We start from the raw sequence: 14,239 nt of genomic DNA, 5'->3' as shown, positions 1-14,239 counted from the left end.
TGTTATGGTCTTGCTTGAAAGGAAATCTTATTCCCCACACAACGATATGAGAATGAACCTTATATGACATTTAGAAGTGATAAAATTTCGCTTACATATCACGCGTGTACTTCCCGCTGCGATATAAAAACGTCGCACAACAAGAAAATGATTCCATAAACCTTGGCGTTGCGCGCTAACCAATAACAAAAGTTAGTATGATAAGGTCTTATTTTGAAGGTCATTGTATATGCTATATAACATAGGAGAGTGGACATCTCACAACGCCAGGAAGTTATAAAAATATCGAGTCGTTTGATCGCAGCTGCCTCACCGAAAAAAAGTTAGGCGTTTTATCTCGCAAATTCTCCTTGTCTGACGATTATAAGCTTTTATGATTCATAATAAATGTTTTATTAGGACTCACAAAAGCTTTCAACGCGATAAAGCACAAACAAACAACCGATCGATCTATCAAGCTTAGCCTGGCCTGATTCGATGTGGTGACTTCTCAAACGGAAAATTTACAAAACGCTTGAACAACGCGCGCTATGGAAAAGCGTTTAGTATCATATGAAAGAGAAATTCAATGTGCAGTCAACTGTATAGTCACATTTCAGCTTTACAATAGCTATAGATGTCCAACAGCTGATAGAATGAGAGAGTGTAAATATTTTTGTTATTTTTTAACGTTACGAGAGACCTCTTGAAAGAGGTGTTTTAGTTTACGGTCCTCCAGTGACATCTAGCGTATAGTACTCTAAAATACCTTTCCAATGGTATATAATTATTGTATATTGGGTAAATTTTGGGGGTCGTATGACATTAATAAAAATGGGTATTCAAAATTAGGCTCGATTGGGCGTCTGAAATAGGTTTTAAACAAAGGGTCGAATATTACTCTTTGGTCGCGACTCGGTAAGGGATTCCTAAAATTTTGCAACCCAAACCTTCCGTTGGTTACTGAATACAACAAAATTTGCTGATTTATGCTTCATCAAAGTTCATAGAATAAGATATAATATATTATACTGCCGATCTGATTGAAATTAAAAAAAATTATTCAACCTATCTATTTTGCTTTCACTCCTTTTAAACCGCTTTTTACAACTATTCTAATTTCGTGCGTTTTGTAACAACAGAACCAACTGCATTATATATCATATTCTTTATTTATCATTTTCATCCATGAAAAAATGCATTTCATTCATTCATGTTCCAATCTTGTTTCATCATTTTTGACGCCTTCCGTCCAATCATGTAACAAGGAGCTTGTGTATTAGATGACGTCACATGGGGCATGACTGATGCATCGGCGACTCTTAGGCCCTCAACATGCCGGACCCTTCACAACAAAAAAAAGAGGTAAATAATGCGGACCGCTCCAACAAAAATACTAACCCCTGTAGTAAATAAGGACTCTGTGTTTATTGGATCGACATAAAATTGTATAGAAACATATACAAGTTCAGTTATGATAACTTTGCCATAGTTTGATTGTAAATAACCAATATATATCGAAAAGAAATGATTGACCTACCTAAGTCTTTCGTCAACAACTGCCATTTCATCACCTTCTTGTCCTATTTTAGCAGTACAACATGCATGTGCTGCATACCCAAAACTTTTAACGTAACATCGATAAAATTCGTCGGGCCTTGAAAATAAAATTTTTGTTAGGGTAGTGGTTTAGTGTCAGTAGATTTAGTAATTGCTTGAAATCTGGCACATGAATATCTAATTGTTAAATTCAGTTTATATATTCAGTCAGTTTTTTTTTTTTATAAAGAAAGCATAATGAACTTGGATTCAATATTGACTTGCAGTTTACTATCACGCTGAAGTTTATATCATCCATCCACTGCAAAACTCAGACGGTTTTTGCTTTTTAATAAATCACCTTCAATAAACTTTGATATGCTTTACCTGCTGTTGCATGTGGATAGACGTAAGTGAATGAATACTTCACGAAACCCTGAAAATTTTTCAACAAAAGGAGGCAGATATTACCTGGGAGGGTTAGTGTAGAGCGATCCATTGCATACTTGAGGTGTTACCAGCCTAAATCCAATTTCTTTCATAGCTTTTGTCATTTCAAATTCTTCAAGCTTTCTAAATCCTTAAAAAGGAGTTTATAAAAACTACGTTGAAACACCAGAAAGGCAAGATTTTATGCGTTTATGTGCGCGTATGCACGATATGTCAATTATTTCTTTCTTGCTTGGCGCGATTTCGACTTGCCGGAAAAATTTCTTTGCAAAATTGTTGTTGCCAGACTTTTGATTTGATTTTAGATTAAAACTGTACCATACTGAACATAGGTAAAGTACTGTATAGAGTAAGGTAGACTGCTGCTTCTCTTTGGCTTTCGTGCCCTTATATTTGAGAATCGTTCTCTTTGTTTTGTCGGTATTTTTCTCCTTGTGAGATCTGATCACGATGGACCAAGCTTGTCCAATAATCCAAATGTGAATTATGTTTTTTGTATCAAGAAAATAAAATATAGTTACGCGGGTATTTGTGCCATTTGTCAAAATAGCGTTTAATAATACATTTGGAGTGATCAAACTTAATTAGACCGACACAGCAAGTTGGGGAACAGTATTTCACGCCACTGCCATCTACTGGACAGTATACAAACAGTATAAATATCATATTTGTAGAATAGTCTCATTATTGGACTCGTAAGTGGACATAACAATCGTTATTTTATGCTGGTATTCTTCTTCTTTTTATTTGAATTCCTCTTGGTATCGTTATGAAAAAAACGCTTTTCTCATTGATTACTGGACCATTTGCTTTGAAATTTTCAGTTGTTGAGGATGGAATTTTTCCCTAAAAAGCTATTGCTTCTATTTATTTCAAATATATCTGTGTGCTACATGAGATTCGTTTTTAGTGCTATGACGTCATCCGAATTCGCCACTAGGTGTCGCTACGTATTCATATATTTGAGCGTAGCTCTCCTGTTTTAAGATAGATCAATAATAACATTTATTTTTCACAAAACAATTTTACCTTCAATGTACATCTTTATATCATCTTCTTCCGACAGATAATTTGGATCAATGATAGGTTGGTCAGTCGGATTCGTCGACTTTAACCGAATTTCACCTTTTGATTTGGGATGCAAAACTGCTAGTAGTAATAAGGTATGAAACGTATGCTAAATATAAAATCAGTTGAAATATTAACATATTATATAGTTAAACCGTGAGACTATATACTCCGTGGAAGCACACACACATCCGGCGTTAAAATATGTTTTTGGAGGATATTATATTTTCCTGAAATGCCAGATTCCTTAATTTCTTTATGTTTGCACCACAATCCTGATAAAATTCTATATAATTTGCTTTATAAAATTGTCGTAGTCTAGCTCTTTCAGATGTTATCAATATCTCTCGTTTTCTTGAATGAAACACAGTAGGGCCTACATGATGACCAATCATGAATCATAAAATTAAAAGCAAGTTGATATTTTATATGACTAAAAAAATCAGTTCGAGTCATTAGAGGTGAAAATTTGAAATCAAGAAAACTCTCATATATTATTAATGAATTTCTTACGTTTTTCGTCGGCTCGAAAACGACAGGTATATTTGCTGAGGTGAAAAGTGCTTGAATACTAGGGAATGGCCGTTTTCTGAAAAGAAAAAGAGAAATTGTATTTATTTTACGTATCACAAGGATTTATTTGTTTGATTTTGACAAATTTGTCCAAAAAAAAATTAACAAAAATCGCATGGTTTTAATAATTTGTATCTCAGATGAAATGATTCTGACTGCTTTTATTAGAAAATTATTTATGGTCCAACTAGTTTGAAAAATTTCAACAACACCAATGCTACGCAAAATATATCGAAATGGTAGCAACTTTTTAATACATACATAGTTCAAGTTGCTTTGTAAAATATATATTCACTTACTTGTTGCTAAGTGAAACATTAGTTCCAAAATACTTAGTCCTATGATGAAGAACGACACTGCCACCCAAGGCCGCTGAGTTGTGTCCGGTACCGTTCATGATGTATTCCGTGATAGATTCCGGTGTCTAAACAGTAGTCTCAATTTAATTTGCGAATGCGGCATTCATCCACTATCGCATAAATATTCAGACTGTCGTATTCATATCCACAATATCTGCGAAATACTACTTCAGCTTACCGTATGTGATGCAAACTGACTGTCTTCTATGGCGTGATGGACGAAGTGCCCGAAATGATCCTGAAAATTAGCTCCCACGCCTGGCAAATCGCTCACAACTTCTATCTGGAAGGCAAAAACACTGCAGTTTGACATTGAAAAGTTGTGCCGTGGTTTATGATATTTTTTTTACCAAACTCTAGTAATAGCTGTTATTTGCGAAAAAAATGCATTTCCATAACGAAGATATCTATAATGAAAGATGATCAGCTATATTTCAAAAGTTGAAAACTTTCATCCTATCACTATTCTTGAAAACAACGCCATAAAGTTTGGAATGAATAATTCAATAAAGACAATTTTTTGCTTGTGATTGGCACAAGCTGTCTCGGAAGAACCAATTTTTTTGTTTCCATCTCCCATCTGAGCAATGAGTCACTTCTATCTTTCTTTATATTGCAAGACTAAGCATTTGTTCCGTGTATATATATATAAAAGTTTTCCGCCTACTTTTTTGAACAATCTTTAATGGATATTGAAAATTAGATATTAAATAACTATATTACATTTTAATTCTTTTCTCGCAAACGTTATGAAAGTAAGAGTCTACCTCCATCTCTTCAAGATGATTTTTCGGACCGATCCCCGACAACATCAATATTTGTGGAGTTCTCAGTGCACCAGCTGATAAAATTATTTCCTTTCTGGCTTTAACGTTGCCTATTTTCCCATCTTCAATGAAACTTACGCCTGTAGCTTTTTGTTTACCGCTTGTTCCAGTAACAAAGTGAATCTTGCTTACAAGTGCATTTGTTACGATGTGCAAACTTTTTTGTCTATAAAATATATTCTGATATGATACTGTGTCCACTAATTTGCGAAAGAAACATGAGATTGAAGTTTTTAGTCCAAAACAACTTGCATTTAATTTTTTTTACTTTGAATGCAAAATCAGTATTCTCTTTCAATAATTAAGAACTAAAATGATTAGATACCTAAAAAATGAAGGTTTGTACCATAAATGCGTCCGGGTTATCAGGGAAATTGTGAGAGCTTACTACGATCTTACAATAAAGTTGATTTCTAAAAATTCAAACGGAATTTCGAATTGCATTGGATAAAATAAACTGGTCGAGTGAAATTAAATGTTGGATACGTAGTGTTTTTGAACGCAACTTAAACTCTATGGTCAGATGTATATTTCTTATAAGATCAAAGATCAACACGTTTTACCGTTCTTTATATCCCGATCGCAAGAACGCCTCTGAAGACGATTGTCTTAATCCCTTGTATCTGGTACAAACAAATCGCGATATTCCTTCAATTTCATCAAAATAGTCAACTTCCCTTATACCTTCATATAAAGAATAAGGTAAATACACTCCCGTAAATTTTCATCAACAAACTAACTAATTATATACATATGATTTAAAGGTAAAATCTTAGTTGGATACAGCTGCTCAACTGTCTGTTTCATTCTTATACGTCCTTACCGATTTCTTTTGCCGCCGTCTTCAATTTTGCAGTAAAGGGATTTTCGTATGAAATACTGATATTTAGTAAACCTCCTCTTCCTGCTTTTTCTGACATTTTATCATCGACAGAGTTTTCATTTTTTCTGAAAAATGGTTCGACATCTTTCCAATTCCATCCTTTTGCTCCATGATCTTCCCAAGAATCATAATCATGTGGACTTCCTCTCACATAATTCATTCCGTTTATTGCTGTTGATCCACCAAGAATTTTTCCTCCAGGATATTTTGCATTCTAACAGAAGGCATACATTTAAAAATTTTAGTTATAAGCGCTTTTAATGACAAACTGGAAATAAACATATTTCTGTACGTTCAAAAACCTACAGAGTCCCATTTTGGCGCGAAGTTTTCAAAACCCCACATAGAAAGAAGCATTCAAATGTGGTAGTTGTTTTTTTGCGTCATTTTGTCGCATACGAACTTTCAGTGTGCCGGCAGGTGTTGCGCACATCATATATTTCGGAATTACCCAGCAATGGAAGCTTACACAGAACCTTTTTATGATTGGAGGGTTAAAAACAAAATGTATCTATCTTGATTACCTTTCCTATTTCAAGCAACGAATATTTTTGTTTTGCTACGTCGTAGTTCCAATTATAAGGAGATTGTTGCAACTCGCCATATTTGATCGCACTAGGAACTAAAGGATTGTTATAATCTGATTCACCCGCTTCCAATAGCAACACCCTGAACACAATAAAGACCGTTGTTAAACGAAAAGTAATCTAGAATATTGCTCATAGATTCCGTTTTGCTTGGTATTCATATTAGGTTCTACGGTAGAGCAAGTTAAACATAAAATGAAATAAAATGTCATGGATAGTTAAGAATAATAGTTAATTAAACTCCCATATATTTGAAGAAATTTTCAAATGTAGCGAAATTTATGAATGAGTCAAAATTTTGCGAATATGCAGAACATACCGTTTTCCTCTTACTCGTTTAATATTACATCTATATTTATATATTGTTAGAAAATATCCAAAAAAAAAATGCTGGAAGCAAACGCCTATTGAAAATATGTAATTAGTTGGGTAAAAATTGGTAAGTGATGTTTGTTTCTCGAAATATTTACTCCGCAATAATAAAACCAATTAAAGTTTCTTCCAATTTTCAATCATAATACAATTCTTACGTCATCCCAGTTTTGTCTGAGAGTCCTCTCGCAACCACAGCTCCAGATGCACCTGCCCCAACTACAAAAAAAAGAGAAGGAAATTTAGCTGGGAGTGAGTTTTGAAGAAAGCATCACGTCTGGTTTTCAACAGAATTGTTCGACGCAGTATCACAGAAATCGTATATACTAATACCTGATTCAGTGTGTAATGATAATAATACTAATTCTCAAGTCCTAATATATATATATTACTTTCGTACCTGAACAAACGCTTATTGGGCTTCAGATAAAATCAATGATCACTCACCAACAATAAAATCGTATTCTTCCGATACATCGTTCGTTATCATCGGGTCGTACGACTTCCGCGCTAGTAGAGTCAATAGCAGAGCGACTAGTGTTGACTTGAGCATTTTCTGGTATAGGCCAAATTTAATAGATATTAAATTAAAGCGGGACAACTAAAACAAAACAATTTTTCACGTTTTTTAAATACTTTTCAGTATCATAAATAAAGAAACGAAATATTGGATTTTGGTGATTATACTCTGCAAATCATTCTACTATCTGTTCATCATAATGAATTCAAGTATGAAATACCTATCTAATATTTAACGATGTCATATAACGATGTCTATAACTGATTCTGAATTTTCTACCGTTAATGCGGTTTATCTATGCTTTCATGCTTTTGTGATGGTGAATCCGTAGACGTATAATGCGAAGATGATGTAGAAAGAATGGAGACAAGTACTGTATAATATTGCTTAACACTGACACAAAGGTGCTTCAAAAATATGCGCACCAAGATGTCGCACAACCTGACTATGTTCAGGTTGTGCGCCATCTTGGTGCGCATACTTCTGGAGGTCCGACACAAATATATTTCTGTATTTCTTCAGATAAATATAATTCTACTCTGTTGACATAGTTGCATGAAGTGTTTATTTTAGGAAGTCTCACTTTGGTCAGACTAAGCGTCTCAAAAATGAATTTGATCTGGAAAAGTGTTGTATCGAAACTATATAAACTCGACACCCAGTTTAAACCAAAATAATCCAAATATTCAAAAAGTTTTATGCTGATTCACTAGTCTAGTTACAATACTTCATTTTACAGAACGTAGCACCTAAAGTGTTGACTGATATTCGAAAATATAACCAGTCATTCGAACGAAAAATATTTTTACTGTTGTGGCGTTTAATTCGTGCGCACCTGGACATCATCGCATGCGTCCAATTTCCAACTTTAGCGTGCAATACGTTATGTTTTCCTGAACAAATTCACGCACATAATACATGAAGTACACGTAACAGACCATAATGTATAAATATCCCAAATCTGATACAATCGTGATGCTATTTAAATACTGTATCTATTGTTTATTAATTTTATGTTTGTTTTGTGTATACGGTAGTTTATTTCAGCAATCAAATATTACCTGATAAAGCGCTTGATTATATGCCTCGGGGTTTGAAGTAGGCCTAAGCTGATATTGACAAGACTTGGAAGGGTGTTAGTATAGAAGATCGTGTTTCCACAATTATAAAATTGGTAACAATACGAGCCATAGTGTAAATTATTAGGCATTCTAATTTTCCCTTCAAAATCGTAAGAATTTTAAGAAACCATTTGTCCAGTCTCGTCATTTACAAAATTCAGTTGTCAGTCTATGTAACGTCGTGGAATATATTGATGAACTTCAAAGGAATTCTTGAGTATCAACAAGTCGTGGCAATAAAAGAACATCACGTATTGGTATCTACATAGCTCTTTGACCATTCTAAATAGTATACTGAGTTTTGTACTAATCCAAATCATATATTTATTTACACACTAGCAATATCGTAAATTGTAGGGTGTCAAATGCGAGGAGTATAATACAAAGCCGAAAAATTGATGGAAATGATCCAAAATATCCGTCATAAACGGCCGGCCATATAGCTCCCTCATTGTTGGGATAATAAGTTGCTTCATGACCAAATACTTAGATGAATTTATAGCCTTTTAATCTCTCAGGCAGAACAGACATGAACAAGGAATAAAGTAAACTAAATGTACGTACGTAAACAATCTTAGCGATTAACTGTTGGTAACATCGGAATTTATGGATGACTAGATTATTAAAATGAAATGTACAAACTGATATAGGCTGACAAAATGTTAGTTGTTGGTTTCAGGGGTTTGACCATGTATCGTGATATACTTCATACACAAGAAATAGTCAGAAATTATTATCCATCTCTATTCATATTCAAATACATTCATTATCTGCACTAAATTGTACTCCTGTGCCTTCTTAGTCTTTAACAGAGCCCGTACAAATGATAAAATAAGTTTTTACGCTTCAAAATATACAAACAAATTTATAATAAAAAATATTAATTTTTGGTGCGTCACAATGACTTGTATTATGTGCTATTTTAATAATCTTATTCTAAAGTATAAACTGGGACTGCAAGCGATTATGGATGCCTGTTCGTTCTCATCTTACGAAACCACAGTTGGTGAACTCCAAGAGTTTTTCGTTGTTCAAGAGTATGACAGTGCTGGTGGTTGCAAGAGTTTTTTTATCAAAAATTAGATAGACATCACTATTCTGTTACGAGACAGATTGATTCTGGCAAAATTCCAATTGTCGTTCACCTGATAGATAACAAAAATAATGCAGTATTGAGAATGGGACCGAGGCTTAAGTATTCGAAAAATATAATTCCGAAAATAAATGAAAAATTTGGAGTTAATACTATTACTAGACGTGAAACATGTCTTTAATCTTAATCACCTAATTCATTTTTCCCTTTTTATACAGACTTACCGGTATTCCGGAGTACCACGTGATTTAGAAATCAAATCAATTTTTCTAGTCGATCCGAATTCTCAAATACTCATTAATTGGTGATATTATATTTGTTTATTATCACTGATCAATATATCAGTATACATACGACATTGAACAATGGAATGTTACTGTTGGACATGAAATGGGCATACATATCGTTTGGATATTATGATGCTCCAAAATTGCGCACCTAGTGGTTCCACATTCGCGTTCGTTACTGTCTAATCTAATGTCAGTCGAAGGTCAGACGCCTTTCCGTGCCACAGATATATATTTTTACTTCAGTGTTCCGTACCACCGGTACTGTGAAAGATCAGATACCCGTACTATTTCGTTTTGACTTTCGCGACCAAATATTTGGGCATTGCACTCTTGTATTATATCGAATTGAACTTCAAAATGAGAAACGCACGACCCCCATTTTTTAATCATCAAGCTTGACAAAGTATTTCTTACCTAAATGAAAAAGTCACTATTACTTATCGATCTTAAGATCGGTAAGTATGTTGATAGGTATTTGTCTATCTGTATGTCTGTTTGTTAGCTGAAGGCGAGGTTGAATCTACTCCAAATTTTGCATGTGCATTCATCATATCTCGGACCAGAAGCCTATTGATTTTGGATGAATTATGTCGTATAATTAGCGAGATTAGCGAGTTATTAATTAATTAGTGATGAGACACGCGGTGTCACCATAGAGTCATAAATCGAAACCGCAGTTTCGATCGATAAGTCTTCGGTCTCCGACAGATATTCTCGTTTGTAAGTTTGATAACTTAAATATTTTTGTTGGCCTTCTGGTGATTAAAATTCCCATTTTTCCTATTTTTAAGAAGTTAACTAAAGTGGTATGATATTTTTTGTAGAATGCACGTTGACTTGGAGAACCATGAACCATGTTGATGGATTTATGAAGACCCTCTGTTGTCCAAGGCTTTGATAGCAGTTTAGTTTTCTTACGCGATCATGAGACCATAGGAGCATGGGTATAAATTAGGTCCTTTATGGTAGATAAGAAAATACCAAATACTTCATTGAAGTTTTCAGTTTACTGTTGTGTCAATACAAATGCATTGAATATATTTTAATTAGGCATCGTATCTAAATATTTCTGTGTTCAAAGTGGACATTTTGCGTCTCATGCGAGTTTTGAATTTGCATTTAGGTGCACTAGAATCTAGATTACATAACAGGAAAGTGATCTGATATGTCATATAATTTAATATGAGAAAATGAACAACGATCAGTTGCATTTGTGTAAATGTGATCAATTAAAGTATGCGAAGTGGAAGTTCAAAGTGATATGATATGTCATGTAATATAATATAAGATCGTGAACAACGATCAGTTGCATTTGTGTAAATGTGATCAATTAAAGTATGCGAAGTGAAAGTTTAAAGTGATATGATATGTCATGTAATATAATATAAGATCGTGAACAACGATCAGTTGCATTTGTGTAAATGTGATCAATTAAAGTATGCGAAGTGGAAGTTTAAAGTGATATGATATGTCATGTAATATAATATAAGATCGTGAACAACGATCAGTTGCATTTGTGTAAATGTGATCAATTAAAGTATGCGAAGTGAAAGTTTAAAGTGATATGATATGTCATGTAATATAATATAAGATCGTGAACAACGATCAGTTGCATTTGTGTAAATGTGATCAATTAAAGTATGCGAAGTGAAAGTTTAAAGTGATATGATATGTCATGTAATATAATATTAGATCGTGAACAACGATCAGTTGCATTTGTGTAAATGTGATCAATTAAAGTATGCGAAGTGAAAGTTTAAAGTGATATGATATGTCATGTAATATAATATAAGATAGTGAACAACGATCAGTTGCATTTGTGTAAATGTGATCAATTAAAGTATGCGAAGTGAAAGTTTAAAGTGATATGATATGTCATGTAATATATTATAAGATCGGGAACAACGATCAGTTGCATTTGTGTAAATGTGATCAATTAAAGTATGCGAAGCGAAAGTTTAAAGTGATATGATATGTCATGTAATATATTATAAGATCGTGAACAACGATCAGTTGCATTTGTGTAAAGGTGATCAATTAAACTTAAAGTAAGCGAAGGGAAAGTTTAAAGTGATATGATATGTCATGTAATATAATATAAGATCGTGAACAACGATCAGTTGCATTTGTGTAAATGTGATCAATTAAAGTATGCGAAGTGAAAGTTTAAAGTGATCTGATATGTCATGTAATATAATATAAGATCGTGAACAACGATCAGTTGCATTTGTGTAAATGTGATCAATTAAAGTATGCGAAGTGAAAGTTTAAAGTGATATGATATGTCATGTAATATAATATAAGATCGTGAACAAAGATCAGTTGCATTTGTGTAAATGTGATCAATTAAAGTATGCGAAGTGAAAGTTTAAAGTGATATGATATGTCATGTAATATAATATAAGATCGTGAACAACGATCAGTTGCATTTGTGTAAATGTGATCAATTAAAGTATGCGAAGTGAAAGTTTAAAGTGATATGATATGTCATGTAATATATTATAAGATCGTGAACAACGATCTGTTGCATTTTTGTAAATGTGATCAATTAAAGTATGCGAAGTGGAAGTTTAAAGTGATATGATATGTCATGTAATATAATATAAGATCGTGAACAACGATCAGTTGCATTCGTGTAAATGTGATGAATTAAAGTATGCGAAGTGAAAGTCTAAAGTGATATGATATGTCATGTAATATAATATAAGATCGTGAACAACGATCAGTTGCATTTGTGTAAATGTGATCAATTAAAGTATGCGAAGTGAAAGTTTAAAGTGATATGATATGTCATGTAATATAATATAAGATCGTGAACAACGATCAGTTGCATTTGTGTAAATGTGATCAATTAAAGTATGCGAAGTGAAAGTTTAAAGTGATATGATATGTCATGTAATATAATATAAGATCGTGAACAACGATCAGTTGCATTTGTGTAAATGTGATCAATTAAAGTATGCGAAGTGAAAGTCTAAAGTGATATGATATGTCATGTAATATATTATAAGATCGTGAACAACGATCAGTTGCATTTGTGTAAATGTGATCAATTAAAGTATGCGAAGTGGAAGTTTAAAGTGATATGATATGTCATGTAATATAATATAAGATCGTGAATAACGATCAGTTGCATTTGTGTAAATATGATCAATTAAAGTATGCGAAGTGAAAGTTTAAAGTGATATGATATGTCATGTAATATAATATAAGATCGTGAACAACGATCAGTTGCATTTGTGTAAATGTGATCAATTAAAGTATGCGAAGTGAAAGTTTAAAGTGATATGATATGTCATGTAATATAATATTAGATCGTGAACAACGATCAGTTGCATTTGTGTAAATGTGATCAATTAAAGTATGCGAAGTGAAAGTTTAAAGTGATATGATATGTCATGTAATATAATATAAGATAGTGAACAACGATCAGTTGCATTTGTGTAAATGTGATCAATTAAAGTATGCGAAGTGAAAGTTTAAAGTGATATGATATGTCATGTAATATATTATAAGATCGGGAACAACGATCAGTTGCATTTGTGTAAATGTGATCAATTAAAGTATGCGAAGCGAAAGTTTAAAGTGATATGATATGTCATGTAATATATTATAAGATCGTGAACAACGATCAGTTGCATTTGTGTAAAGGTGATCAATTAAACTTAAAGTATGCGAAGTGAAAGTTTAAAGTGATATGATATGTCATGTAATATAATATAAGATCGTGAACAACGATCAGTTGCATTTGTGTAAATGTGATCAATTAAAGTATGCGAAGTGAAAGTTTAAAGTGATCTGATATGTCATGTAATATAATATAAGATCGTGAACAACGATCAGTTGCATTTGTGTAAATGTGATCAATTAAAGTATGCGAAGTGAAAGTTTAAAGTGATATGATATGTCATGTAATATAATATAAGATCGTGAACAACGATCAGTTGCATTTGTGTAAATGTGATCAATTAAAGTATGCGAAGTGAAAGTTTAAAGTGATATGATATGTCATGTAATATAATATAAGATCGTGAACAACGATCAGTTGCATTTGTGTAAATGTGATCAATTAAAGTATGCGAAGTGAAAGTTTAAAGTGATATGATATGTCATGTAATATATTATAAGATCGTGAACAACGATCTGTTGCATTTTTGTAAATGTGATCAATTAAAGTATGCGAAGTGGAAGTTTAAAGTGATATGATATGTCATGTAATATAATATAAGATCGTGAACAACGATCAGTTGCATTTGTGTAAATGTGATGAATTAAAGTATGCGAAGTGAAAGTCTAAAGTGATATGATATGTCATGTAATATAATATAAGATCGTGAACAACGATCAGTTGCATTTGTGTAAATGTGATCAATTAAAGTATGCGAAGTGAAAGTTTAAAGTGATATGATATATCATGTAATATAATATAAGATCGTGAACAACGGTCAGTTGCATTTGTGTAAATGTGATCAATTAAAGTATGCGAAGTGAAAGTTTAAAGTTATATGATATGTCATGTAATATAAATATAAGATCGTGAACAACGATCAGTTGCATTTGTGTAAATGTGATCAATTA

General features: G+C 32.8%; 1 protein-coding gene across 1 annotated transcript; it reads right to left on the bottom strand.

Annotated features, from left to right (window-relative positions):
• Positions 1–666: 666 nt before the first annotated feature.
• LOC120348392 (glucose dehydrogenase [FAD, quinone]-like) lies at positions 667–7,207 on the bottom strand. Its single transcript, XM_039418503.2, has 13 exons — positions 7,085–7,207; positions 6,796–6,856; positions 6,203–6,347; positions 5,619–5,892; positions 5,359–5,479; positions 4,736–4,961; positions 4,147–4,251; positions 3,909–4,033; positions 3,550–3,625; positions 2,998–3,145; positions 1,990–2,098; positions 1,520–1,636; positions 667–1,324 (listed from the first exon to the last, which is right to left on the bottom strand). The coding sequence occupies exons 1-13, from the start codon at positions 7,188–7,190 to the stop codon at positions 1,183–1,185; spliced, it is 1,755 nt and encodes a 584-aa protein (XP_039274437.2). The 5' UTR covers positions 7,191–7,207; the 3' UTR covers positions 667–1,182.
• Between the last annotated feature and the right edge of the window lie 7,032 nt (positions 7,208–14,239).

Source organism: Styela clava, chromosome 1, assembly GCF_964204865.1.
Source record: "Styela clava chromosome 1, kaStyClav1.hap1.2, whole genome shotgun sequence".
Classification (NCBI taxonomy): domain Eukaryota; kingdom Metazoa; phylum Chordata; class Ascidiacea; order Stolidobranchia; family Styelidae; genus Styela; species Styela clava.
This window is presented reverse-complemented; position numbering and strand designations above follow the sequence as displayed.